Source organism: Mesoplodon densirostris, chromosome 11 (genome assembly GCF_025265405.1).
Source record: "Mesoplodon densirostris isolate mMesDen1 chromosome 11, mMesDen1 primary haplotype, whole genome shotgun sequence".
NCBI lineage: Eukaryota > Metazoa > Chordata > Mammalia > Artiodactyla > Ziphiidae > Mesoplodon > Mesoplodon densirostris.
Window position 1 is genome coordinate 67725288 of NC_082671.1, and position 25334 is coordinate 67750621.

The window sequence follows — 25334 nt, forward strand, 5'->3', positions numbered from 1 at the left end:
TAATATTATATAGAGCGATATATTTAATACCTGTGTATATATGCATCACGGGGGCGACATATATACACACTAAAAACAAGGCTGGTGACGACAGACTGCAACAGCACGGATCAGGGAAAACAAGTGTCATCAACATTCACGGCCACAGGCCCCACCTTGGGCCTCTCCTCCCCTCCAGCCACACCACCAGCACCCAAACTCCGCAGTGCTGGCCTGCTGGGGGAAGGGGCAGGGAGAGGAAAGGATGCATGCCACAATTACCAGGAAAAGGCTGGGCAGTGGCAGCGAGAACAGGGTTCTCTGCGGCCCAGGGTGCCCGCCATCATCTCAACGCACACTCGAAATGCTTGTTGGAGGAGAAATAAAGGGTATTCCATTCTGTCTGTCTCACCCTCCCACCAACTCCAGCCTCGGTCCCCAGCTCCTTCCGGGGGGCCCCACCCCTTGTGCCAATGGTGTGGGGCGTTCTGGAATGTCTAGGGAACCAGGGGAGGCTGGGTCTGCCCACAAGGGGTGGGATGGAGAGGAGGGGGTGCACGCAGACACGTCAGACAAGAGGGATGGGAGAGGGCTTGCGGGGGGCAGGGGTTGGGGGTCAACTGGGGTCCCAGGCAGCTGGCAGGGTCGGGACCAGGGAGGGGCTGGGATGGATGGTCCTAATTGTATGTCTGGGTCTAGGGGAGAAAGGGAAAGGACTCTTCTGAGTCCCCAAGAAAGAGGGGCTGTGTCCGATCCTGGAGTAGCCCATGGTCAAGTCTCCCTTCTCTCCATGTCCCCTGACCGCCCACCCTCCCCATCTCCCCAGTACGTCGTGCAGAACCTGAGCCCACGGGTGCCCTGCCAGGTACCACCTCTCCAGGAGCAGCCATGGGGAAGTGACCTTTGCTGCTATACTCCTTATGACCATCCTCAGAGGGGACTGTCCCCCTACAGGGCGCTGACACGACCAACCCCTGGGCGGTGCTGCCGCGATCCCAGCTGATTCAGAGACTGTCACATCCCTGCCAAGAGCCTGGAGGTTCCAGCTGATAAATGGCCCTGAGTCTTGTGGCCGCAGTTTGCATTCCAGCTCTACCGTGCTGTGGGCTGGAGATGCTGGGTAGAGAACTCCTTCCTTCTAGGCCTGTTTTTCTATCTGCAAAATGGGGGTCTGGGCTGGGTCATCTCTGAAGCCTCTGACGACCTACAATCTACATTCAGCGGCCCACAAAGGAGAGGGGCTGGGCTGGTGGCCTCACCAGAGAGCCACGCTCCTTGGTCAGGCTCCAGAGATCATGTAGCCCAGCCCCTCCCACTCTTCCAACCAGAGGGGAAACTGAGGCCCCAGAGGGTAAGTGACTTGTACAGTATCCCCAGTCCATCCTGGGGCTGCATTTTAAAGCTGGGTGGGGCCTCCTGCCCTCTGTTCTATCCTGATCTGCCCCCAGGGGAGGTGGGGGGGGTGGGGGGGGCAGGGGGAAGGACCCTTCTGCTGCAGATTCAAGTGGGGACCCCAGGCTCCCCAGCCCTGAGCGTTGGGCCCCCTTTAGGAGTAGACGGAAGTTAAAGCTGTAGGCTGAAGCTGGAGGGGTCAACCAGGCCCCTCCCTCCGCAACCAGGAGAGCCGGGGTGGAGGAGGGGAGGACCTGCCCAGGGCTTCAGCAGGATGAGGATCCTGGGACCGAGTGGGGCTGCAGCTCGTGCACCTGGGTATGCACTGGGGCAGTGGGGGCAGAGAGGATGGCCGGGGGACCCAGCCCCAGCCCCAGCCCTGGCCTGCCCCGGCCCTCCTACCAGGCGCTCCGTGCCCACCCCTGCCCCCGATCCTAGGACTTCACCCATGGCCAGGAGCTGGCCTACTCCCCAGTGACGGTGGCAGCAGCAGGGGCTTCTGGGGCGGCACCAGTGGCATTCCCGCCCTCTTGCAGCAGGAAGTTGTATTTGCCGAAGTCGTCATCCCGTGGGCACAGAAGCATGTCCTTGCGGGCCTTGGCCAGCTTCTGCTTCAGCACCTCGCGCCGGTCCAGCCACTCGTTGAGCTCCTCCTGCCCGTGAGCGCAGCGGCACTTGTCCCCGTCCGGGCAGGCCTTGCCCTTCTGGAGCCTGTGGGCGGCAGGAGGCTCACTGCCCGAGCCCTGTGCCCTTTCCTCCACGGGCTGCCGGACCTGGGGCCGGCCACTCCGCCTCCCCCGACAAGCCTCTCCCCATGCAGCATCAGCCCCCGGGGAAAGCTGGCGTGGCCGGGCCTTTGCGAGGATCTGATGCCGGGCTGCAGAGGACGGGTCCCCACCTCCAACGCCACTCTGCCCCACTCCTGGGTCCTCACACCCAGGAGCAGGTGTCTTTCTGGACATCCCCACCCCGCCTCATGCCACCTCCAGGCCAAGTGGAGCCAGAGCTGGCCACGGCCTCTGCCTTTTCAGGCCACCCCACAGCCCGCCCGGCCCTGCCCTCCCGGGGGCACCTTTCGCAGAGCCGGAACTCGCCCATGGGGAAGCGGTAGGCCCAGCCACTAGCGTCGCTGTCAGACGTGAAGACCTTCTCCTTGTGCTTCTCAGACTGGATGTGCTGCTGCCACTGCTTCTTGCTGTTGCTGTTCTTGCCGCAGAGCCAGCAGTGGTAACCCATCTGGGGACACAGCCACCGTGGGCGCCCGCTCCTCCCACCTCTGCCGGGACCACTTCCCCCAGGGAGGCTGAGCCCCTCCGCACAGCCCCTCCGGGTCAGGCTCGGACCAGGGCCTCCAGGGGATGGGGTGTTACCATGATGTCGGCGTAGTCCGTGGGCATCTGGATCTGCTTCTCCCCCTCCCGAGAACTGATGGGCGTCCCTTCCCCCGGCTTCCCTGGGTTGTGCTTCTTCAGCCACATGTCATAGGTCTGCTGCATGTCCAGGACTGGTGGGCAATAGAGAATGCAGGGCCTGGTGAGAGGGGATTCTCCCTCTGCTCTGTCCCACGACCCCTACAGGACCCTTGCTGCTGGGCTGCCCGGTCAACTGGAGACCCAGAGAGGGCTCAGCCCGGTGCAGCCGGAGTGGGGTCCGGGTGGCCAAGCGAGGCTCAGCAGGTGCGCTTGGGCCTGCCGACAAGGGGGGCTGTCCGGGTCAGCCCCGCCCTGCCCACTCACTCTTGTTCTCCTTCATGAATGTCCACATGTCCCTCTCCTCCGGGCTGTGCGCAAAGGAGCAGTTCCCCACATACTGGCACTTGCGGCCGTTCTGCGCATGGATGCAGAGCTGCAGGGCAGGCATGGGGAGACCCTGCTGAGTCCCGCAGGACTGTGTCACTGCCCCGCCAGCGGGCAAGCCCTCCTGGGGCCCCACAGCCCCATATCCGAGGTCCCGCTGCCACCCTGCACCCCACCCCGGCGCTCACATCGTACTGCTGTGGGAAGTTGCGAATGGACGGCAGTGGCCTCACTGACACCCACTTCCTCTTGGCCTTGGACATCACCAGGAGGACCCGCCGCTCCTTGGTCCAGCTGCAGGATAGAGCAGGCTGTGTGACCTCCACGGAGAGCCCGGCTTCCTCGCCTGCGGTGCTTAGGTGGTCCCCACCCTGCCCGTGCCCCCGCCCGGCACCCGGCTCACCAGTGCCGGGCCTTGGCGCTGCAGTACTTGAGGTCCTTGTCAGGCTCCACCACCTGCCCGTTCCTCCAGCACTGGCCACACACAAACTTCATCTGCAGGTCAAAGGTGCTAGGCCCATGGGTCCGCGGGGCACCCTGTGGAAGAAAAGGCCCGATGAAGCCGCAGGCACCAGGCTGAGGCCCCGGGGTCTGATATACAGGTGGCCTCCGGGAGCATCAGGGCCACCTGGAGCCTTGTGGGCTGGTCCATTACCACTTGGTGGTGGGAAGTGACCCCCTAACTCCAGGCCCATGGTCTCTCAGGGTGGGAGCCAGGCCTTGGACTCCTGATGGAGTGCTCTCTGCCTTAACTGGCTATTTCCCACGGGCCCGCTTACTGGCGCTGCTGGCATGTCCCTGGGCACAGCATTCGACCTCACATCTCCCTGCTTTTGCACATGCTATTCCCTCTGCCTGGAATGCCCTTCTCCATTCTTCATCAGGCTTGTTCTGAAAACTTTCAAAACCCAGCTCAAGCACTACCTCCTTCAGGAAGCTTTCCCTGAAGCTCTCCTAGGTGGCAGCTGCCCATCCTATGGGCCCCCATAGTACCTGAATTACCTCATGTTGACTGACTCATCTAGTTATGAGGGCCAGGCCTGGTGGAGAGCAGGGCCTAGAAGGTGCGATGCACCTGCAGAGGGTGGGGATGGAGGAGGCTGCCTCAGGTGGTGGGACAGACCTCTGGGCAGCCCTGGACTCTCAAAGACCCCACCATGTTCATTCCCCATCCTCTGCCTCAGCCCTTCCTGTGCAGGCAGGAGGGCCTGCTCTTCTGCACCCCTGCCTGGGAAAGTGTGGGGGGGTGAGAGGCAGAAAAAGTGCCCACCCAGCCTTGTCTCCTGCCACCTGCAGCCCCCTTGCCCAGCTGTGCTGGCCACCCTGCTGTCCCTCCTGTTAGCTAGAGCCTCCCCATCCTCCCTGGAGCCTCAGATGTGGAGTCAGCCCTCTGCTCTTCCTCCTCTGACACAGGAGTACCTGTGTCCTCGGCACCGCCTAGCCCAGGGCCTCCCCTGAGCAGCAGGGGGCTCTCACTTCGTTGGGTGCTGATTGACCCCTGGCTGGGAGACTTGCAGCCTGGCTCGGCCCCAGGATAATACACATCCTGACAACAAAGTAAAATCCTGCCTCTGTAACTGGGACACAGTCTGGCTAAAGCAGACAGGAGGTTTATCCGTGTCACTATAGATTTCTAGATGTTCCACTGATTCTCACAGAAGCGTAAGAAGGCCCATTTCACGGGTGAGGTAAGTGGGGTCCGGAGGGGTGCTGTGGCTTAGCCACTGCTCTAGGGAACAGCCATGCTGGTCCACTGAGCTTCCTTTTCACAACTGCACAGACTCGACAGCCCTGGGGGGAGTAGGGGTCATTCCCATTTGACTGAGCAGGAGCAGAGGTTCAGAGAGGTGACTAACCCCGCCACGGGTAAGTGGCCCGAGGATAGGGACTTGGTGCGAGGCAGGGGCTCCTGCTTTTCTCTAGGATGGCACAGCTGCACCATGGGCACCAGGCACGAGCAGCTTCTACCCTGGCATCCTGTCCTTGGCCTCACACTGCCACTGGCCCCACCCTCTGATGGCAAGCAAGCAAGATGCCTCATGCCTGGGCCACAGCCAGGTCCGGCACAGAAGCCCCATTCCTGAGCCAGGCCTGAGAGTGGCATCTTGGGTGAGCAGGATGCAGGGGGGTCAGGGGGATAGGAGGTGGTGAAGACAGTGTTCTCTCTTTAGCAGATGATGCTGCAGGTCCAGCCTGAGCCCCGCACTGCTTCCCAGCCAGGCTCCTGGCCAGGAGCAAAAATAAACCATGTGGCGGTTGGGGAAGAGGACTGAACAGGAGAGGGGGCAGAGGACAGGAGCAAGTAGGAAGAGGGGAGAGGAAGGAAAAGGACCAGGAACGAGGGAGTCGGGAGACAGGGGGAAGGCCAAGGGGGCCGGCAGCCCTGTCAGCCAGACCGGCCCAGGCCTGCCAGACCGGCCCAGGCCTACCCCACTGGCCAGCCTGCGCTGCTCCCTGGCTCGCTGCCACACCCAGGCAGGCCTCAAGAGGGGCCAGAGGCCCAGGCTTCTCCCAAGATGACCAGTGCGTGGGCCTGGCATGGTGAGGGAGTCATCCCTCGTGTGTGGATGGCGAGAGGCCTCACCTCACATTCACTGTCTCCTGGGCCCTGAGACCACCCTTCCATTCCCACTGTCACCTAAAGTTACAATGATCCCTACCTCCTGGGGAGGGTGTGAGGATCAGGGGCGACGGGGGCCCCGTGCAGAGCAGGGACTCGGCAAGCTGTAGCCAGCTCCTGTGAGCCTCACACCCGCCCCAGGAGATGGCAGGCAGGATTATGATCCCCATTTCATATGAGGAACCCTAGGGGTGATGGGGATAGTGCAGTGGGGGAGGGAGCTGAGCGAGCTCCAGACAAGCTGTCAGAGAACCCGGGACCTACTCCGCTCCGTGCGCCCCAGGCAAGTCTCTAGCGTGTTCTGAGCCTCAGTCTCCCCGCCTGCAAACGCTACTGTGCCCCAGCTCACGTCCTCAGGACCAGGGTGAGGATCCAGAGGGGTGGGAGGTGATACAAGCAGTGGGGGAAAAGGTTGAGGAATACCAAGACATTTACATGGTCTCAAAGGACCTCCCTGGAAGACATTCATTAATTACAAAGGAGGAAAGTGTAACTTCATAGTAGAGAAAGCTTTACTGTGGAGGCACCTTTAATCAAGTTACCAAGGTATCGCTGGTAAAGGGACAGATGGAGATGAGGTGCCTGCCTGATCAGACAATCCCAAAGGGACGGGCCTTTTACAAAACAACTGCCTCTTCAAAAATGCCAATGTCACGAAAGACAAAGAAAGACTGAGGAACTGCTCTAGATTAAAGGCGATTAAAGACACTACAAATGAATGCAGTGTGTTGCTGGGATTTGGGGAGGATTCACAAAATCTGAATAATAGTACACCACAATTTGGATAAGTACACCAATGTGAATTTTGTGATGTTGATGACTGTACTGTGGTTATTATGTAAGAAAGTGTCCTTATATTTACTTACTTATTTATTTATTTTTTGGCCACGTGGCATGTGGGATCTTTGTTCCCCGACCGGGGATCGAACCTGCGCACCCTGCATTGGAAGCATGGCATCTTAACCACTGGACGGTCAGGGAAGTCCTTATTTTTACACTTAAGTTTTTAGGGGTAATGGGGCATCATGTCTACAACTTACTCTCTAATGGTTCAGAAAAGTATATTTCTGTAAATAAATGTGTATGTGTGTATGTACACACGCATACACACAGGACAAAGTGAATGTGGAAAGTAGTAAAATGTTAACATCTGGGGAATCCAGGAAAAGGTATACACAAATTCTTCATACTCTTCTTACAATTTTCTGGTAAATAAATTATGTCCAGGTAAAGGGATGGGGGATGGCCCTCGTGGGGGCTGACCTCACCCCCAAGGCCAGCCCGGGGTCTTACCAAGCTGCTGTTGGCCTTCCCTGCGTGTGCCTCCATCTGCTGCCAGTATTTCTTGGATTCCTGGACGATGTCTTCGTGGGTCATGCCTGGCGAGGGGGGAGCAGACACAGCGTCCCTGGAGCTCAGTGAGGAGAAAGGCAGGGGGTCTGCAAGGTGCTGGTGCCACCCCAGGCCCAGGGAGCAGCCCCACTCCCCAGTTAGGCTGCGGAAAGGCGAGGGGAACAGGGAAACCACTCATCCTGTCTGGGCCTGTTGGTTCATCTGCAGTTGGGAACAGAGGCCTGCTCCAGGCTCGCACAGAGAATAAAATGCAGGAGCAAGATGTGGGCTCTGCAGCATGGCAGGGGGCTCTCCGCACCCACGCCAGTGGCCCTGTCCCTCGGGCCAGCTGCTCAGCACCCTCCCTTGGCCTCCGTCTCCCTCAGTGGGGCCTCAAGCCTGACCCCTGCTTGGCAGCCTCTAGCGTGCTGGTTCTTAAGGCTCTGTGCCTGGCCCAGCCCGGCTCCCCAGATCACCAAGGGGCCAGGGCCCTTCACTGCCAGTCAGCAAAGGGCAAATACCCAAACCTTGTGGCCCAGACCCTCCCAATCTGACTGTGGACACTGAGCCCACCTCCGAGGGGCAGCTCACAGCCTCTTCCATGAGGCCCGCCCTCCTCCCAACCCCTTACAGCCTTCTAGTCCCTTTTCCAGAGCTGATTTAGTTTTCGACCTGGTCCTATGGTTACTGCTCCGCCATGGCCACTCGCCATCAGGGGCTTACTCTGGGCCAGGCATGTGCTTGACATCCATCTTCTTGCTGATAGATGTACCTCTAGCCCAGGGCTCTCCCATGACCTTGCAGACCCCCACACGTGGCTGCCTGCTCAACCCCTCTGCTTGAAGTCCAACAGGCAGCTCAGACTCCCCACGTCCCACACGAGCCCTGATGTGATCCCCCCAACCTGTTCCTCCTGCAGCCTCCCCTCCTCAGAACACGGCAACCCCACTGGGGTCGACCTGATGCCGTCCTTCATCTCATACTTCATAACTGGTCCATCAGCTCCTGTTGGCTCCACCATCAAAACACACCCAGAATCTCATCACTTCTACCGCTTCCACCCGCTGCCACCCTGGCTTGAGCCACACCCTCCCAGGTCTCCCTCTGTCTGCCCTTGGCCCCTCAGTTCTCCATGCAGCAGCCAGAGCAACTTCTTAAAAACACCGATCAGGTCATACAACTCCACCTACTCAACCCCTTACCCCCAAACCCTCCACACTGTATTTAGAACAACCCCAACTATTTCTATTTACCACCTAGAGGTTTTTTCACGCTAGGGTTCCTGCCAACCTTTTAGGCCTCATCTCTGACACGCCCCCCCCACCACCAGGGGTAAGCTGCTCTGCCCTCACATCCTCACACACAGAAGGACATCCTTCCTTCTGTACCAAGCTTGCTCCTGCCTCAGGGCCTCCAGCCTTGTTGTTCCCTCTGCCTGGAATGCTCTCCCTGCCCTTCCTTGCTCAAATGTCACCTCCTCTGAGAAGCCTTCCTAGACTATCTTATCCCAAATGCCCCCACCCCGAGTCACTCTCCATCCTATTGCTTGCTTTACTTTCCTCACAGAACTGACGCACATCTGAAATTCTATCACCCTATTTCATCAGCTCGAAGAAGACAATGATTGTTAGACGCGCCATTATTTTATGTTCCACACACACAACAAAAATGCTGCTAAGCAGACGATGACAGGCGGTGGGGGACAGTGTGCACCCCAGAGCAGATGGACGTAGGGCCTATTACCTCCCGGTCACACTGTCTGCCTTGCCCTCGCGTACACACACCAGGGCCCCGACTCGTTCTTGATCAAGCCCCTGACGGCGCAGGTGCTCAAGGGGTCCCATTAGGTGAGCGAGAAAGCGAGCGGCTTTCCACCTCCTCATCCCTGAGGCCGAGCTGACATCACACCCTCACAGAGGACCAGTGGAGGCTCAGTGAGGGGCCGCTGATGACCAGACCCCCCAGGTGGCCCGCGGGGCTCTGCCTCCCTGCCCTTCTCCCCCCGTGTCCCCCTGGCACTGCCACACAGGGAGAAACCCAGGGTCTTCTGGGCCTGCAAGCTCCCTGATGCAGAGCCTGCGCATCCTGTGACGTCCAGGAAGCACTGGCTCCTCTGCCGCCCCACAGCCTGGCACCGCCCTCCTCTGAACTGTGCAGCCCCTCGCCCTCACCTGAGTACTGCTGCAGCAGCCAGACTTTGAGCTCTATGAAGCTGTGGGCGAAGTGGCAGCTGTCCTCCCGCAGGCAGCCGTAGCGCACCTCGTGGCGGCACACGTCAAACTGGAAGTGCTCCTGGAACTGGCGGACCTTGGAGTACTTGAGGGAGGTGGAGCGGACGATGTGCACCAGGCACCTGGCGGGTGGGATGGAGGGCGCACAATGCAGTCCGCAACCCGCCCATTCCAGGTCGGGGCCCCCTCCCCAGAGTCAGTGCCGTTCATCCAAGGGAGGGGCTCCTCCCTGGGTGCCTCCCACCTATTAATTGCTGGCACAGGAGGGAAGAGGTGGGGGTCCTACGTTCAGGGAGTTCTGGTTTGGGCCTCAGCTACGTGCCCCTCTCCTGGCCTCGACCTGCGGACAGCTCAAAGACGCAGCTGCCAGCAGGAGAAGGGCACCAGACCCCACCTGCTGTGAGGCTGGGAGAAGGGGGCATCTCTCTCAGGTTCCCCAGCTCGATGCTCCAGACTTGGTCCTGCACCCGGAGGAGTAATAATCGAGTATCTCCTCTGGGCTGGGAATTTTAATTACCTTCATAGCAACCCTAGGAGACTGGGATCATCATTCACTTTACGGATGAGGAAACCAAGGGTCACAGTGGCCAGAGGACATAAAACAGACCATTGTCCAAGCTGGGATTTGGACCCAACTCTGTCTGACCCCAGGGCCTGGGCTCCATCAGCCATGCCAGGGCACAGCCAAGAGGAGTCAGAGGGAGCGCAAGTGGGTGCCAGAGCCCACCCAGCCCCTCCCACTCCCTGTCCGACGCCCATGTCAGGACAGTGGAGGGTGCTGGGTGGGAGTCAGGGATGTGGCCCCCACCTGCCGGCTGAGTAAGCTGCTTCCAAGCCTCAGCTTTCTCATCTTCATCAGAGACACTCCTCCCCACGGGACTGCTGAGATCATTAAAATACCCAAGAGAATGCTTGGAATATAGAAGATGCTCAAGAAATGTGGTTCTGTCCTTTCCAGGTGGATGCTGGACCTGAGTCCCAAATCCTACCCGTTGCCTTGACATCCTAGGCCCACCCTCTGCTCCCCAGGCATCCAAGCTGCCCCAGGGGGACTCTCCACCCGCCCCACCCCAGGCCTGGCCATGGGCCCGGCTGTGGGTCCCACTCACTTGTTGTTATAGAAGCTATGCTTGGCAGCCAGGTTGGAGCAGACAGACGGAGAGTCCTTGGTGCCTTTGCTGATGATCCGGGGTTTACTGTCAAAGCAGATCTGCCCAGGGAGGGGGTAGGCTGGGATCCAGCATGGCCACCCAGGAGGGACAGACTGGGTCCCTGCAAGCCCTGCCCTGAGTCAGGGGAGTGAGGAAGGGAATCCCAGGGTCTGTGGCCCCCACCTCTCTGATCCCACCACCCAAACGCCTGGGGCAGGGCTTACTCCATATCTCTGAGCCTCAGTTTCCTCAACTGTAACCTGGGGAAAACCACAACTGCTCTGTCCCACAGCTTCACTGTGAAGCTGGAAAAGGATCTAATAGAACTGCAGGTGCTTTGTAAAGTATATGCAGCCACCAGGCTGTGGGCTGTGATCCCCTGAAGGGAGAGGGCAGCCCACCTGCTCTAAGAGTCGGAGGGAAGGGCTGGCTGTGTGATGGATGGGGGCTGGCCGAGCAGCACCGAACCCTGCCAGCAACCTGGACCCAGCACCCTCACTTCACAGAGATGGACCCGACACCGTCCCTGCCCTCATCACACTACGCCTGGGTGGGGAGGCAGGGGCCAGCAGCGTCTTCCGTGACAGCTTTGGGGAGGAAATGAACAGCTTGGTGGAGCTGCTGGGATCAGAGCTGAGCCTCAGAGGGTCCAAGACGTAGACACACGGGGAGGGCATCCCAGGGAGAGGGCACAGCGTGGACATAGGCAGGGAAATGGGCAGGAAGGTGCAGTGGCCATTAAAGCCAGCACAGCTGGACGAGGAGGCATGGGGGCGGATTGGGATGAGTTCCTAGAGCACCTGAGTCTGGCCTACGACGGCAGGAAGCAAAGAGGAGATGTGGTTACTTCTCTTTCTGGCCTCAGTTTCCAGCTCCAAACAATGAGGGGACCGGATAGGATCTGGGCTCTAGCGCGATGGGACTAACTTTCTGAAAATCCCAGGACCTGTGGATTCTAAGGTCAGGCCTCCAAAACCTGCGGGTCCCAGGGCCGGCAGTCCACAGTGGAGCCCGCAGGAGCCCCTCCCCAGCCCCGTCTGTGAATCGACTGTGGAGGGGCCGGTACCTCACAGAGGAAAGTGAAGATGCCCTGGTGCTCCTTGAGGAGCTTGGCGATGGTGAGGCTGCCGCGCTTGATGCCCCCCAGTGGGTCGAAGAGCAGGTCGCGGTTGAGGGTGCCCTTCCGCTCCTCCGTCCACACGTCGATCTCCTCCTGATGGTAGGCGAAGGTGCAGTTATCCCCGTACTTACAGTCCTGCTTGTTAATCATGTCTGCAAAGAGGCAACAGGACACACGTTCCGCCAGGCAGGATGGCAGCCCACAGCACCCCCGGTGGGGCCTGCGGAGCAGGAGGGCTTGGCAGGGGTGGAGCGGCGGAGCTCGGGGGAAGCGCTTCCCAGGCCAGGCCCTTCTTTGTCCTACATTTGGGTGTGGGGGCCGGATCTGCACCTTCCCGTGCAAAGCATGGCGGTCGCCGTGGCTCCACCACCCCACAAGGCTGCCTGGTATGGGTCAGGCAAGAGGACAGGTGGGAAAAGGGCTTTGTAGACATATACAAGCCGTTTTATCATTATTATTAGTCTGCACCAGGAAAATACCACTGGTTCAGGAAGGCATGGGCCTTGGGGTCCAGCAGACTTGGGCTGGGATCCCGTTATTCCTGAGCCTTAGCTGTCTGTCCATAAACGGAGAACATGGTTGTTGTGTGGATTAAGTGAAACAATAAATAAAACCCCTGGGGGCCAGGGAGCAGGGAAGGCAGCAGGTTTATAATCCAGAGACCTGCCATTTCCTGGGGGTGGGAACTGTTTTTCTTTCTTTTTCTCCCTCTCTCACCCTCTTTCTAAGTCTGCCCCATTCCAGCCCCCTGCCAAGCTTGCAGGCACACGAGGACGAGCAGGCCGGATGGCCAGGGAGGTGACCCCACAGACTGCTCTGCACTGCGACCAGCTCCGCACCCAGCGGGGAGGCCTGAAGGGAAGGGCTTCCCGAGATCCAGGTGCTGCTTGAAGGAGGAGCAGAGGGTGACCAAGTTCAAAGGGCATAGCATGTGCAGAGGAGTCAGGGTTCAGCGCATCTGGGGAATGGTTAGGGCAGACGGGGACTTGTAGGCCTCATAGAATTGGGACTTCCAATAAAAAAAAAAATCAGTATATGAGCAGCAAAAAAAAAAAAAAAAAAAAAAAAAGAAAATTTTACCATCTCAATCAAAAAAATTTTTTTTAAAACAAAACAAAACAGAATTGGGACTTCATCCACGCTGGCCAGGGCATGGCTGGCAGAGGCCTGCGAGCTCAGAAATGACAAGTCCTTAAGGTTCACCTGGGAAGACAAAGAGCTGATCCAGAAAGCCTGGGTGGGCTACTGCCACGGGCTGGGTCGGGGGACAAAGGCGGAGCCTGGAGAGGACTCCCAAAGTCTCCTTCCTCACCCAGAGTTGTCATGAGGATGTGTGATGGTGGGTACAGAAGGGCAACACTATAAAGCACTTAACAATATCAAGACTGTTCATGTCCTGTTGTGCAGACTGCACTGAGATGCTTGGCTGCTCGGGAGTAGAAGAAAGCAAATGAGGTACCTGCCAAATGTCCACTAAATGTCAACCAAGTGACATGAGCCAGAAGTGAGGAAAATGACAACATATTAAACTTTAAAAGCTAATATTTATCAAGCCCTTACCATGGGCCAGTCCCCAGTGCTTTAACATGGATTCTCTCTCCATGTCCTTCCAACAGCCCTTTGGGACCCTGCAGTGTAACAGAAACTAGCTCTCCGTGAACCACCTGAGCCTTGCACCCGGGAGCGCATTCTGCTGGTGAGGCGCCAGCCTGAGCCTAACATCCAAACGCTCCCACCTGTCTGTGGAGCTGGTCAGGGCAGGAGCTGCTCGATCCGAGATGGGAATCCCTCCTTCATGGACCACACCTGTCCGTCTACCTGTCTGCCTGTGACGAGGGGCAGAGCTGCGGCCGGGCGTGAGAAGCTGGGCCTGGGCCATGCCACCTGCCCCTGCTGCAGCCCACCCACCTTTGCACAGGTAGTAGGAGCCCACGAAGCTGGTCTTGGTTGGCCGGGGCCGGATCCGCTTCCAGGTCTGGTCCTCGGAGCTCCGGAGGCGGCCGAGCAGGATGTCCCGCTTGCACTTGTGCTCAAGGCCCTCACGGTAGGTGTAGTCGCCCGCCCTGGGGCCTGTGGGGGCAGGGAGGGCAGGGACTGGTTCCGGAAGCAGAACTGAAGGGTGACAGCCAATGGGCCTGAGCAATGGGGATTGGCTGCCCTGCTGCCTAAAAGCCCACCTCCTTCCCCTGGGCCTCCCGCCAGCTCCTGCCATCCCTTCCCTGCCATATGCTCCCTGGGGACAGGGGGCTTGGGCAGAGGGGAACCCTTTTTCAGCTCCCACCCCCTTTCCACCACCACCCCGACTCTACAGTGAGTCTGACCACTTCAGTGTTTCCTTGGAACAAATTATGAAGACAGTGCCTGGTAGAGAGCAGGCTCTGCCCCTTTCTTTTCCTGCCCCGGAGAAGCGCTGCCAGACTCAGCCTCCCTCCCCTGCTCCTTTGCCTCTTCCCTGGTGCTCTCAAATCTTCTGACCAAAGGCCTCCTCTTCCCAACAGTGGGGTGGGGGGGGTCTCCCCAAAATGACCAAGAGGACCAAGGTCCCTTGTGGGGACCCATGTGACGTGGCTGGGCCAGCACCAGGTGTGCAGCGGCTCTGCTTCCCCAGCACAGGGGGCAGCAAGCAGTGGGCGTACGGATCAGGGAGGCTGGCGTGGTCTGTGCAAGGAAGACACTTCCCCACGGGCATAGCCCTCCAGCAAGATGGCGCTCTGCTCCCCAGCCCCACGGGGCCGCGGGCTTTGGCAGGACGACTCTGTCAGGGGTGACATGCGTGTGAGGGGGAGGGGGGAGGGGGTGGACAACAGCAACTCGATGACCTCTGAGGTCCTGTCAGCGTCAGCACCTCTGAGAGGGAGAACTCTAGACTGGTAAGATCTGTAACCCTGAGATACCAAGAGAATATTCTAAAATGTCGGAACTATGGGATTCTGGCAAATGAAATACCGCGATTCTTAGAGTCTAGAATTCTGAAATTCTGGGACTTCCCTGGTGGCACAGTGGTTAAGAATCCGCCTGCCAATGTGGGGGACACAGGTTCGAGCCCTGGTCCGGGAGGATCCCACACGCTGAGGAGCAACTAAGCCCGTGCGCCACAACTACTGAGCCTGCGCTCTGGAGCCCACGAGCCACAACTACTGAAGCCTGCGCGCCTGGAGCCCGTGCTCCACAACACGAGGAGCCACCACCTTGAGAAGCCTGTGCACCGCAACGAAGAGTAGCCCCCACTCCCCGCAACTAGAGAAAGTCCACGTGCAGCAACGAAGACCCAATGCAGCCAAAATTAAATAAATTTTAAAAAAAAAGATGATTCTAGAATTCTGAAATTCTAGGTGTGCTGAAAAGTGTCTACCAACACTGGGCATCTACTTCGAATTGCTCCTACAGTCTCCCTTGGATTTGAGGGCTGGAAGCCTAGGAAGTACATTTCCCAGACTCCTCTGCCCCCTGGGTTCTAGGCAAGGTTTGAATTCACCCAGCAAGAGGTGGACGGAGAGGATGTGGACAGAGGTGCAGGCCGCCTTTCCTTGGCAAATGTGTTTTTGCAGCAGCCAGCTGGACCCTGCCTTCCTCAGCCTCTGGGCTGTGGGGTGGCTGTGATGCCGGCCAGCAATCCCGGCAGCCCCCTGGGCTCTGTGTGAGAGTGGTGGACCCTGGCTTCTGGGCTTCAGCTTGTGGAGAAGTAGCCCAAAGGCCCGGTGGAATCTCCAGGCTTCCACTCCTCTAGGCTTTCCAGCAGTTTTCAAAGTCCCCGCCTCCCACATGACATCCCTGTCTGCTCGGAGTAGCCGGTGGGGCTTCTGTCTTCCCATACTTATCTCTGACTGGTACACTAGGATTCTGTCATTCTGGGATTCTACACTCCTCAGATTCCCGGCATCTCTGGGCAGAGGGGTGGAGTATGAAGGTGTGACCTTACCTGTTTTGGGGTAGCAGAGCTGGCACGCCTGCTTGAACTCGTGGGTGGCAGCCAAGGGGTTCTTGATGAGCAAGGCGGTGTTGGGCATGGAAGGCTCTGGCTGTGACAGGGGGAGGTTGGCCATTTGGGGCGCTGGACGATGGCTGGTGCCACCAGAACCAGCCTGGGCACCAGAGGTTGGGGGGCACTGTGACATCCCCCAATCCCACCCAAGAGCAGAACTGCAGCCCAGGACCCTCCCTCTTCCTCCACCCTCCCAGCTGGGGAGCCCCTTGTAACATGATCCAAGAATCCAGCAGGATTAGATCAGGGTGACAGTGACCTTGGCCCAGAACCTTTCCTTGAGTTAAAACCCAACATGAAAGTGGAGAAACAGGAGTGGCCCTGATTGGGGCCTAAGCACAGGCCCTCTCCCATTCCCATGCTCTCTCCCAAGCCCCCAAGGCATCAACAGATGGGGAAGAAGGCAAAACTCAGAGAGGTTAGGTGGCTTCCCCAGGGCCACACAGCTAATGTCTAGGCCAAGGCCAGAGTACAGGCCACCTAAGTCCTGGTCAAGTGCTGTCCTCAACTCAAACCTGGCTGAGTCCTGAGACCACGGATGTTACTGACCCTGGAGAGGTTACTTAACTCCTCTGAGCCTCGATGTCCGATTTGGCCAGACAAGGGCGGGCGGTGCCCTCTGCTCACCCTCCCAGCACACGGCTGGGCCAGGAAGGATTTGGAAGGGCTGGGAAGAGACCATCTCTGGCCCGTCCGCTCTTGGCCTCCTTGGGGGATGCAGCACCTTATCCCACGCTGAGGGATCACCCCTGACTCTGGAGACCACAACCACTTTCCCTCCATCCCCTGGAGAGCACGAGGTACCTGCGCACCAATTCTCGCCGAGTCACTCACCGAGGGGGCTGGTTTCTGAGTACCGCTCAGGGGACGATGGTCCTGTGAGTTGGCTTCCTCTGGGCAAGAAGACACAGGGGTCACCTGCCCTGCTCTGAAGGGCATGAGGACCCTCCAAGGACTTTCTCTTCCGTATTTCTAACTTGGAGAAGCCATCCAGGCCACACATCCTCTCCCATTTGGGCCACCGCCCGGGGACAGAGAAATGTCCCAGCCTGGGCGTGTCCACCCTGCGCTTACACCTTCTGCACCCCCACAGCCCCCGGGAGAAAGCCCGAGCTCCTCAGCTTGGCTCGCGGGCCCGGTGAGACTAGCCTCAGGCCTTCAAGGCCCCCAACCCACTCCCCCTCCGGCCAACTCCACTGCTCATCCGCCAGGCCCTCTATCGCTAGGCTTGTGTTGCACTGCTTCCTCTGCCAGCACATGACCCTGCTCAGCTATCACCTCCTCCAGGAAGTCTCTGTGAAGCCCATCTGTGCCCCCTGCAGCCCCACGCACCCCCCTTGGCAGTGAGCGACCTGAGCTAGGTCTGACTGTCGGAAAGCCAATCCTGCAGAGGCCCAGGCGGGTCTGTTTCCTTGCGGGGTCCCTAGGTCAGAGTGGTGCTGGAGGAGTCCATGACCTGGCACCCCCCCCCCCCCAGCCTCAGGACCATCCGCCCACCAATCTGGTGAACCCAGGGCCCTGGAAGCCTGGGTGAAGAGCACCACACTGCAAGTCTGGAATCCTGGACTACCCCAGCCCTGCTCTGTGACCTTAAACAAGACACCCAGCCCCTCAGGCCTCAGCCCCGCCCTGTGCTGGGCACTACAGGAGACACAAAGCCAGAAGACCTGGCCCCAGACCATGAGGCAAAACAAGAGTTGTAATCCCAACTGCACAGGGGGTGGGGGTGAGTGTTCCCCTCCAGGCCTCACCCATGAAGGAGCTGGGCTTGTCCAGGGAGCCACGGGTTGACCCGAAGCTGTCGAGGGCGTCCAGTCGGGTCTCCGAGTACGGCAGCAGGTCCAGGGAGTCCAGCGCCGAGCCTGGTGGGTCAAGGGCATCCAGCACCGAGGCAGCCAGCTTCTTGGAGGGGTCCATGACGAGGCCGAAGGAGGCAGGGGGCAGTGGGCTGGAGACGGGGATGGAGCCACCCACCACAGGTGGCAGCAGCGGGGTCCCGCCGGGGAACACAGGTATCAGCTGGGGCAACTCGCTGGGCACGCCACTGCCAGGCAGGCCACCCTGCACCAGAGACTGCAAGGTGGGAACAGAGGGAGGAGAGGGAGGGGCTGGAGAAGAGCGCGAGTGCCCAGGCTTGGGCAGGCCCGGGTGAGGCTCCCCATCTCGCACCCCCGCGGCCTCAGTCCCGACCTGTCCCACGGGTGGAGCCAGGGAGCTTTACAGTCCCTTCTGGACCAACGTTCTGCACTTTTGTGTTTCTATCCAGAGCGAGTCCCTCCCCTACCCCCGAGGCCTCAGTTTCTGCAACTGCGACGTGAGATGGGGCCTTCCCTCCCCCCGACACGGGACGTGAGGATGGATGTGATGGGGTCCCGGGGGGAGAAGGGTTCCGGGAAAAGGAGGGGGCAGCACGGCTCACCAGTGAGTCCAGGAGGGTGTCCAGCTCCGGACCGAAGACGTCCCCATCGGAGAAGTCATCCAGACTCTCGGTGCCGGGGAGGGCCCCGCTGCTGCTGTCCAGGGGGGCCAGCAGGTCCAGAACGTGAGGGAAGAGGGGCATGGAGGGCGGGGAGGGGAGGGGGGCCGGGGAGCCTCGCAGGTCCATGTAGCAGTCTGTGGATGGGGGTGGGCTCAGTAGCTGCAGGGGGTCCTGCTTGGTGGGAGTCGGGGGTGGTGTCCTAGGGCCTGAGGTCCGCCTCCAACACATTCCCCCCTTTCCCTGGCTCCCGCCAGGAGCCCTGCCTGCCCTGCTGGCCTGACCCCATCGGGGGAGGCTAGGCCGTAGCGAAGGGAAGCCCCGTGGGGTGGGAGAGGGGCCTTTCGTTCTGCAGTGTTCCTCGGATGGGCCTGGTCAGTGCCTGAATAGCCCACCTCTGGGGTATGCAATGCCCTCTCTCAAGGACACTTTTAAAATGTGACCCCTCCTGGAAGCCAGTGAGGAAGGGAAAGGGAGAGGAGGACTTGGAGAAGGTGGACTCCTGGCGGGGGGGAAGGGCCACTGCTACCCCACTGAGGCAGCCCCTCACCCTCCCAGGCTGGAGTGACGCTCTCCCCGCCCTGCAGGGGAGTCTGTTTTCCTGAACCCACTATTTTCTTTCATGCTTCAGGTAGTCCCCAGGGGAGGGAGCCCCCAGGAGCCCTGTCTACAGGGCTGGGGATGGCAGGTGCTTGACCCATCTGATCTCCGGGGGTCTTGGCAGGGAGGGGCTGAGCTCTCCCCAGGGCCCATTTCCACCTCATCCTCTCATGTCAGGGACACTACCTGTTTCGATGTCATCTATGGACCCCAATCCATTGGAAGATCCCTGTGGAGAAGAGGACAGGGCAGGTCAGACAGACACAGGCTGGGAAGGCCACGGTGCCCGGCACTCAAGGCCCCTCCCCAAGTGACTACTGCTGATGCTAATTAACCAGGGGGCTGGATGGGCACAGGCCAGAGGCAGGGGGAGTGGAGTCAGACAAGCCTCACATCTGCCCCTTGCCGGAATGCCCTCAGGGGAAGGGATATAACCTCTGAGCTCCATCTCCTCACCCGTCAAGGGAGGTGTTTTACAGAGCCCTCCACGCATGTGCCAGGCAGGGAGAGTTCGAAGCTCGGAAGCTGCAAGTGCCACTCCTGAATCACCAGTGTCCCCTCCCCCAGTTACAGCCTCAGGCTGAACTAGCCCAGGTGGGATCCCACTGCCGCCCGTGGACCTTCTGTTGGAGGGAAAGCTGGGCCCAAGCTTGCCCTATGGCCTTGCCAAGCTCCTCATCCCCTCTGGGCCCGTTTCCTTATCTGTAAAGTGAGGATGATACAGTCATGCACCTCCTTCTACCTTAAAAAGGATGAGATCAGGACCTCCCTGGTGGCACAGTGGTTAAGAATCCGCCTGCCAATGCAGGGGACACGGGTTTGATCCCTGGTCCAGGAAGACCCCACATGCCGCGGAGCAACTAAGCCCATGCGCCACAACTACTGAGCCCACGTGCCACAACTACTGAAACCTGTGCGCCTAGAGCCCTTGCTCTGCAACAAAGAGAAGCCACCGCAATGAGAAGCCCATGCACTACACCGAGGAGTAGCCCCCGCTCGCCGCAACTAGAAAAAGCCCGCGCACAGCAACAAAGACTCAACACAGCCATAAATAAATAAATTAATTAATTAATAAATTAATGGATGAGATCACTTGACATTTGTACAGAGCTTAGACTAGAGAAAGCCCGTGCACAGCAACGAAGACTCAACACAGCCATAAACAAACAAACAAACAAATAAATAAAATAAAGGATGAGATCGCTTGACATTTGTACAGAGCTTAGAACTGTGCCTGACACACAGGAAGTGCTGTGTTTGTTAAATGTGTAGCATCGAATTTTAAATCCAAGCCACCAGGAGGGTGGCCTGGGTAAACTAGTGTTCTCATTCACTGGCCTCCACATTTGGCCCGAGTGGACTTGCCTGGCTTGTGTCCAGCTCTGGGCTGTGGCGTGTACTTCCCCACCTGCCTGCACGCCTGTGTGTGAGCTGCTCCCTCCTCTCTACCTGCCCCAATCCTGCCAGCCTGGCTCTGTGACATCCAAGGTGAGACTGAAGCCAAGGCTGCCTCAGGCTCTGTCTGGTCCTAGAACTCACAGCCCTCCATTTTTTTTTTTTTTTTTTGCGGTACGCGGGCCTCTCACTGTTGTGGCCTCTCCCGTTGCGGACCACAGGCTCCGGCTGCGCAAGCTCAGCGGCCATGGCTCACAGGCCCAGCCGCTCTGCGGCACGTGGGATCTTCCCAGACCAGGACACGAACTCGTGTCCCCTGCATCGGCAGGCGGACTCTCAACCACTGTGCCACCAGGGAAGCCCACAGCCCTCCTTGTGTCTTGCTCCCCATGCTGCCAAGAGGCAGCTCTGGCACAGACACGGTGCCCACAGGCCCTTGCCATTGCCCAGGCCGTAAGAAGCTCCCTGTGGGCACAGCACGTGCAGTCTCCACGCCCAGGCACGCGAGTGGCATGACTGCCTGGCTGGCACCCCCGACACTGGAGAATCCCGCGGGGATCCCCATGGCCAGGCTCGCACGCAGTGTCTATGAAGAACCTACAGAAGGTCAGGGGATCTGGCTGGGACACTCCCCCTGTCGCAGTGTGTCCTGAGGCCACTATGTGTGGGAGTGTGTGGTGGATGTCGGGGGTGGGTGCACGGGTGCACACCTGTACACACGTATGGCACCAGGCTAGTGCGCCGGGGCAGGGTCTGAGCTGGTCCCCTCCACCGTGGAGTCCACTCTGCCTGGGCTTCTCGCAGACCCCCATCACTGTGACCAGCCCTGGCCTCTGTGCGTGTGGTGCGGGCCCCAGAAAGGTTGCAGGGCTGGGTGACTGGTTTGGCAGGGGCCGGGGTGGCCACTGCCACGCACGGCACCATCTCTGGTCCCCTGGCTACAGACTCCGTGGACACCGAGGGTTGGCCCTTGTGGAGCTGGGCATTCCACCCACATCTGCTGTGGCCCTTTGGCCATGGTCATTTAGTCATTCAACAAAGATCTTCCGAGCACCTGCTGTGCGTGCCCAGTGCCACTCTGCTTGCTGTGATGAACAGCTGACACACTATGTACCCCCTCGCTGCCTGTGAGAACCTGCAGGCAGGCTCTCTGTCCCTGGTCCTGGAAGAGACCTGTGAGCTGGCTGGAGGGAAGGGGTGCGAGCACTGGCCTTGCCTCAGGCACCACCGCCCTCATCCCATCCGCACCACCACCCTGGGAACCGGGCACGACTGTCATCTCCCTTGTACAGAGCGGACATAAGGCTAGGACATGACGTCATTTCCTCTAGGTCACGCCATCAGTGAGAGGACCCCCACGTCTCCACTCTTGAGTGAGCTCACCACGGAGCCGAGGGGATGGGTGCGCACACATCGTCTGGCGCGTGTGGAGAAGATGCTGAGGACAGAGAGGGAGGTTGGAAGCAGACCGTGGAGTGGCCTGAATGTCAGGCTACAGTATCCGGATGTTGATTAATAACAGTACTTTTAAACAGATATTTTATTATTTATTTGTTTATTTATTCGGCTGCACTGTGTGGCTTGTTGGATCTTAGTTCCCCAACCAGGGATTGAACCCGGGCCCTCAGCAGTGAAAGCGCGCAGAGTCTTAACCACTGGACCAGCAGGGAAGTCCCTCAGATACTTTAATTTACAACCACTGAGGGTTTCTAAGCTGGGGAGAGCCCCACGAGGCCAGGCTGTCGGAGTTCATCCAGCAGCAGTGTTGGAGGACAGGAAGAGGAGTCCAGACAGTGTCAAGGGGACGAGGAGGGGAGGCCAGCCACGACCTGGAAGAGTGGGATGCGACCTGAACCAGGGCAGTCACTGTGGGAAGAGAAGGAAGGAACGCAGATACCCCATAACATACCCAGCCAGGGTCTCCCCAGAGTTGCCCTATAATGCACAATCGTGCCACTATCAGCAGAAAACAAAAGGCAGCCTTCATTTTTCTGGCTCCAGGAATGAGGCAGGAGCCCGAGATCTGGGAACTCTGTATAAGATCTGCCTGGATGACTCCCTGCCTCCCCATCACCTCTGGCAGGTGGGAAGAGGAGCCCTGCACAGCCCTCTCCAGCCGTGCTGGCTTCCTGGCTGTTCTTCGCACACACTGGGCACACTCCTGCTTCACGGCCTTTGCACTGGCTGTTCCCTCTGCCTGGTCCCCCAGACCTCCTCATAGTTCACTCCTCATCTCCTTTGGGTCTTTGCTCATGTATCTCCCTCTCACTATTTACTGTTTAAAACTGCAACCCAGGGACTTCCCTGGCGGTCCAGTGGTTGAGACTTTGTCTCCCAATGCAGGGAGCGGGGGTTGGATCCCTGGCCCGGGAGCTAAGAGCCCACATGCCTTATGGCCAAAAAACCAAAACAAAACAGAAGCAATATTGTAACAAATTCAGTAAAGACTTTAAAAATGGTCCACATCAAAAAAAATCTTAAAAAAAAAAGTTAGGTTTAAAATAAATAAATAAAATAAAATTTAAAAACCCTGCAACCCATCCACCCCCCACCAATAGCCTGGCCTCCCCAGCTCCCTTCTCCAAGGCACTGATCACTTTTTGTTTACCCCTTTTTGTTTGTCTCCCCCAATTAGACCAAGGTTTATGAGGGTGGGGCTCTTTGGCTGTTTCTCCCTCTGCTGTGTCCCCAGTGCCTAGATCAATTCTATGATGGGCACACAGAAGCACTCAATAAATCTTCTGAATTAATGAATGAAATCAGTGCTATCTGCCTTCAGTGCTTTCCCAACACTCTTACGATGAAGACCTCACCAGGGACTAGGTGCTCTGGCTTCTATCTACTGTCCCAGCCCCACTGGGCCCCCTCCACTTGGTACCTCCTATACTCTGAGCTCCTCCCAGCCTCAGGGCCTTTGTACATACCTTGCCCTCTGGAATTGTTCTACCCACACACCCTGCCCCTGCCCTACTCTCAACTTACGGTCTCAACTTACAGATTGCTGACTCCCAGTCTAAATCAGGCCTCCCAGGCCCAGTGGCCCACAGCTCCCCACCCTCTGCCTTTAGAGCTCTCCTCATGGTTTGTAACCAGAAACGGCTAGTGTCCATCTGCCCTGGACTGTGAGCTCTTTGAGGGCAGGGACCATGTTTGTTTTATTCAGCATGTACGTACCCAGGCCCCAGCTCAGTGCCTGGCACATACTGGACAAACTCAGACAAGTCTCCTAACTTCTCTGTGCCTCAGTTTCTCCTTTGTAATAGTGGGTAAATAGCACCTCCCTCCAGACACTGTGAAATTATTTGCGATTATGTGTTCATTCACTCACTGCTATGGTCTGAATGTTTGTCCCCCAGAAACTTGTATGTTGAAATCCTAACCCCCAAAATTATGGTATTAGGAGGTGTGGCCTTTGGGAGGTGATTAGGTCATAAGAGTGGAGCCCTCATGAATGAGATTATGGCCCTTATAAAAGAAACCCCAGAGAGATCCCTCCCGCCCTTCATGTGAGGTCACAACTAGAAGACCATCTATGAACCGGGACGTGGGTCCTCTCTAGACATCGAATCTGCCAGCACCTTGATCTTGGACTTCCCAGTCTCCAGAACTGTGAGTAATAAATTTCTTTTGTTTATAAGTCACCCAATACATGGCTTTTTTTTTTTTTTGGCTGCGCCTCACGGCTTGCAGGATCTTAGTGCCCCGACCAGGGATCGAACCCAGGCCCCAGAAGTGAGAGCGCTGAGTCCTAACCACTGGACCGCCAGGGAATTCCTGGCATCTTGTTATGGCAGCCTGAACAGACTCAGACATTCACTTAATTTTATTTTTTTTGAGGACCCAGTAGGTGCCAGGCCTAACGATTTTTGGTTACAAACCATCATGGCTGCTACACAGGCAGGTCCATATCTGCCTCCCTTGCAGCCTGGTAGGCCCCAAGGGCAAGGACACGCCTAACTCAGCTCTGGCCCAGCGGCAGCTCAGGAGCAAGAAGTGGTTCCCTGGGAGTCTGTTGAGTGAATGAATGAAAGTGTTGTCATGCTCTGGGGGGACAGGGGCCTACTGTGTGACACTGGCCAAGTCCCCTCCTCACTCTCGTGCCTCACTCTCCCCTTACGTGCAACGAAGAGGCAGGACACCAGCCGCCAGCCGCGCTCTTACGGCCTGTCCCTCCCCAAGTCCACCTGAGCAGTCCCTGTATGGCGGGCGGTGGGGTTTGATGTGTGTGCTGGGCCCTGCCACTCCCGCCCCCAACCAGGACAAGGCCTGGTGGTCTGGTCTCAGCTGCCTTTCTCCCTCCTTCCTACTCCCACCCTGCCTGCTGCCATCTGTTTTCTTTCTCAGGGGTCCACGAGTGAGCGTACCCTGACGGTTCTCCTGCAGTGACCATTCCCAGCACCGGCAGCCACAGCTCATCCTCATACTTTGCCCCTGTGGTCACAGGAGGCCCCTCTTGGGACGCGGAGGTGCTGTGGGTCCCAGGGCTGCCCTCAAGACCCTGGCCCGGGCCCAAGCTGTCAGTCACCCCTCTTCCCAAGGCAGGGGCCTGCCTTGCAGCAGTGGGGACAAGGACAGATTGAGCCCAACCCTTCAGTGTGATACCTCTGACCCTGCTGCTTGAGGTCATTTATATCCCAGAGAATAAACCCTAAGCTCTCATGATGGTTGAACCAAGATAGGTTGGTCCTGGGGCGGGTTGGGGTGGGGGAGGGAGGCTCGGGGTCCTGGTCCCCATCCTACCTGATCTGCCACACCAGCCGCAGTGCCGTTACTAAGCAGAGAAAAGGTTTCCAATTCCTGTCAGAGATTGGAGAGACGTGGGAAGAGATGACGATTCTGCGAACGTGCTCAGAGTCCCACCAGCCAGGGCAGCAGAGGAGCCCTAACCAGGCGGGTGGGGTCTGCGGTGCCCTCTGAGCTCCCTGCCCCCAGGCCTGCAGGGAGTCACCCGGGTCAGATTCAGGCGTTTCTTCCTGCAACCATGGCCTGGGCAGAGGACTTCCACGTACACGCTCCCACTGTGAGCCCAGCACTGTGCTAGGCACCACCTCAAACCTCTCTCCCTTTGATCCCCCAAGAGCCCTCTGAGGCGGGCATAATTTTCCCCACATCCCAGATGAGGAAAAGAGGGTGGAGAGAGAAGAACTAACTTGCTCAAGGCCACGGCAGAGATTCTAAAGCCATACCCTCCCCGGTGTGCAGCTTCCTGGCCAAATGTAGGAGCCAGATGAATGCATGTGGATCTGAACAAGCCAAACAG

General features: G+C 58.4%; 1 protein-coding gene across 2 annotated transcripts in view; it reads right to left on the reverse strand.

Moving 5' to 3' along the window:
* The window catches only part of ZC3H7B (zinc finger CCCH-type containing 7B), a 54131-nt gene continuing 28797 nt past the window's right edge, over positions 1 to 25334 (reverse strand). The window contains exons 7-23 of one of the 2 annotated variants that reach the window (XM_060112254.1): positions 24815 to 24871; positions 18866 to 18908; positions 18023 to 18216; positions 17355 to 17676; positions 16438 to 16496; positions 15541 to 15640; positions 13530 to 13691; positions 11568 to 11773; positions 10460 to 10560; positions 9291 to 9472; positions 7081 to 7166; positions 3571 to 3704; positions 3356 to 3461; positions 3108 to 3216; positions 2742 to 2875; positions 2444 to 2607; positions 1 to 2082 (exon numbers count right to left, since the gene is read on the reverse strand). In XM_060112254.1, coding sequence (XP_059968237.1) covers positions 1836 to 2082; positions 2444 to 2607; positions 2742 to 2875; positions 3108 to 3216; positions 3356 to 3461; positions 3571 to 3704; positions 7081 to 7166; positions 9291 to 9472; positions 10460 to 10560; positions 11568 to 11773; positions 13530 to 13691; positions 15541 to 15640; positions 16438 to 16496; positions 17355 to 17676; positions 18023 to 18216; positions 18866 to 18908; positions 24815 to 24871 — 2406 coding nt within the window. In that variant the 3' untranslated portion in view covers positions 1 to 1835. The remainder of the gene's footprint in view (positions 2083 to 2443; positions 2608 to 2741; positions 2876 to 3107; positions 3217 to 3355; positions 3462 to 3570; positions 3705 to 7080; positions 7167 to 9290; positions 9473 to 10459; positions 10561 to 11567; positions 11774 to 13529; positions 13692 to 15540; positions 15641 to 16437; positions 16497 to 17354; positions 17677 to 18022; positions 18217 to 18865; positions 18909 to 24814; positions 24872 to 25334) is intronic. The other variant, XM_060112255.1, reaches the window with a different exon arrangement.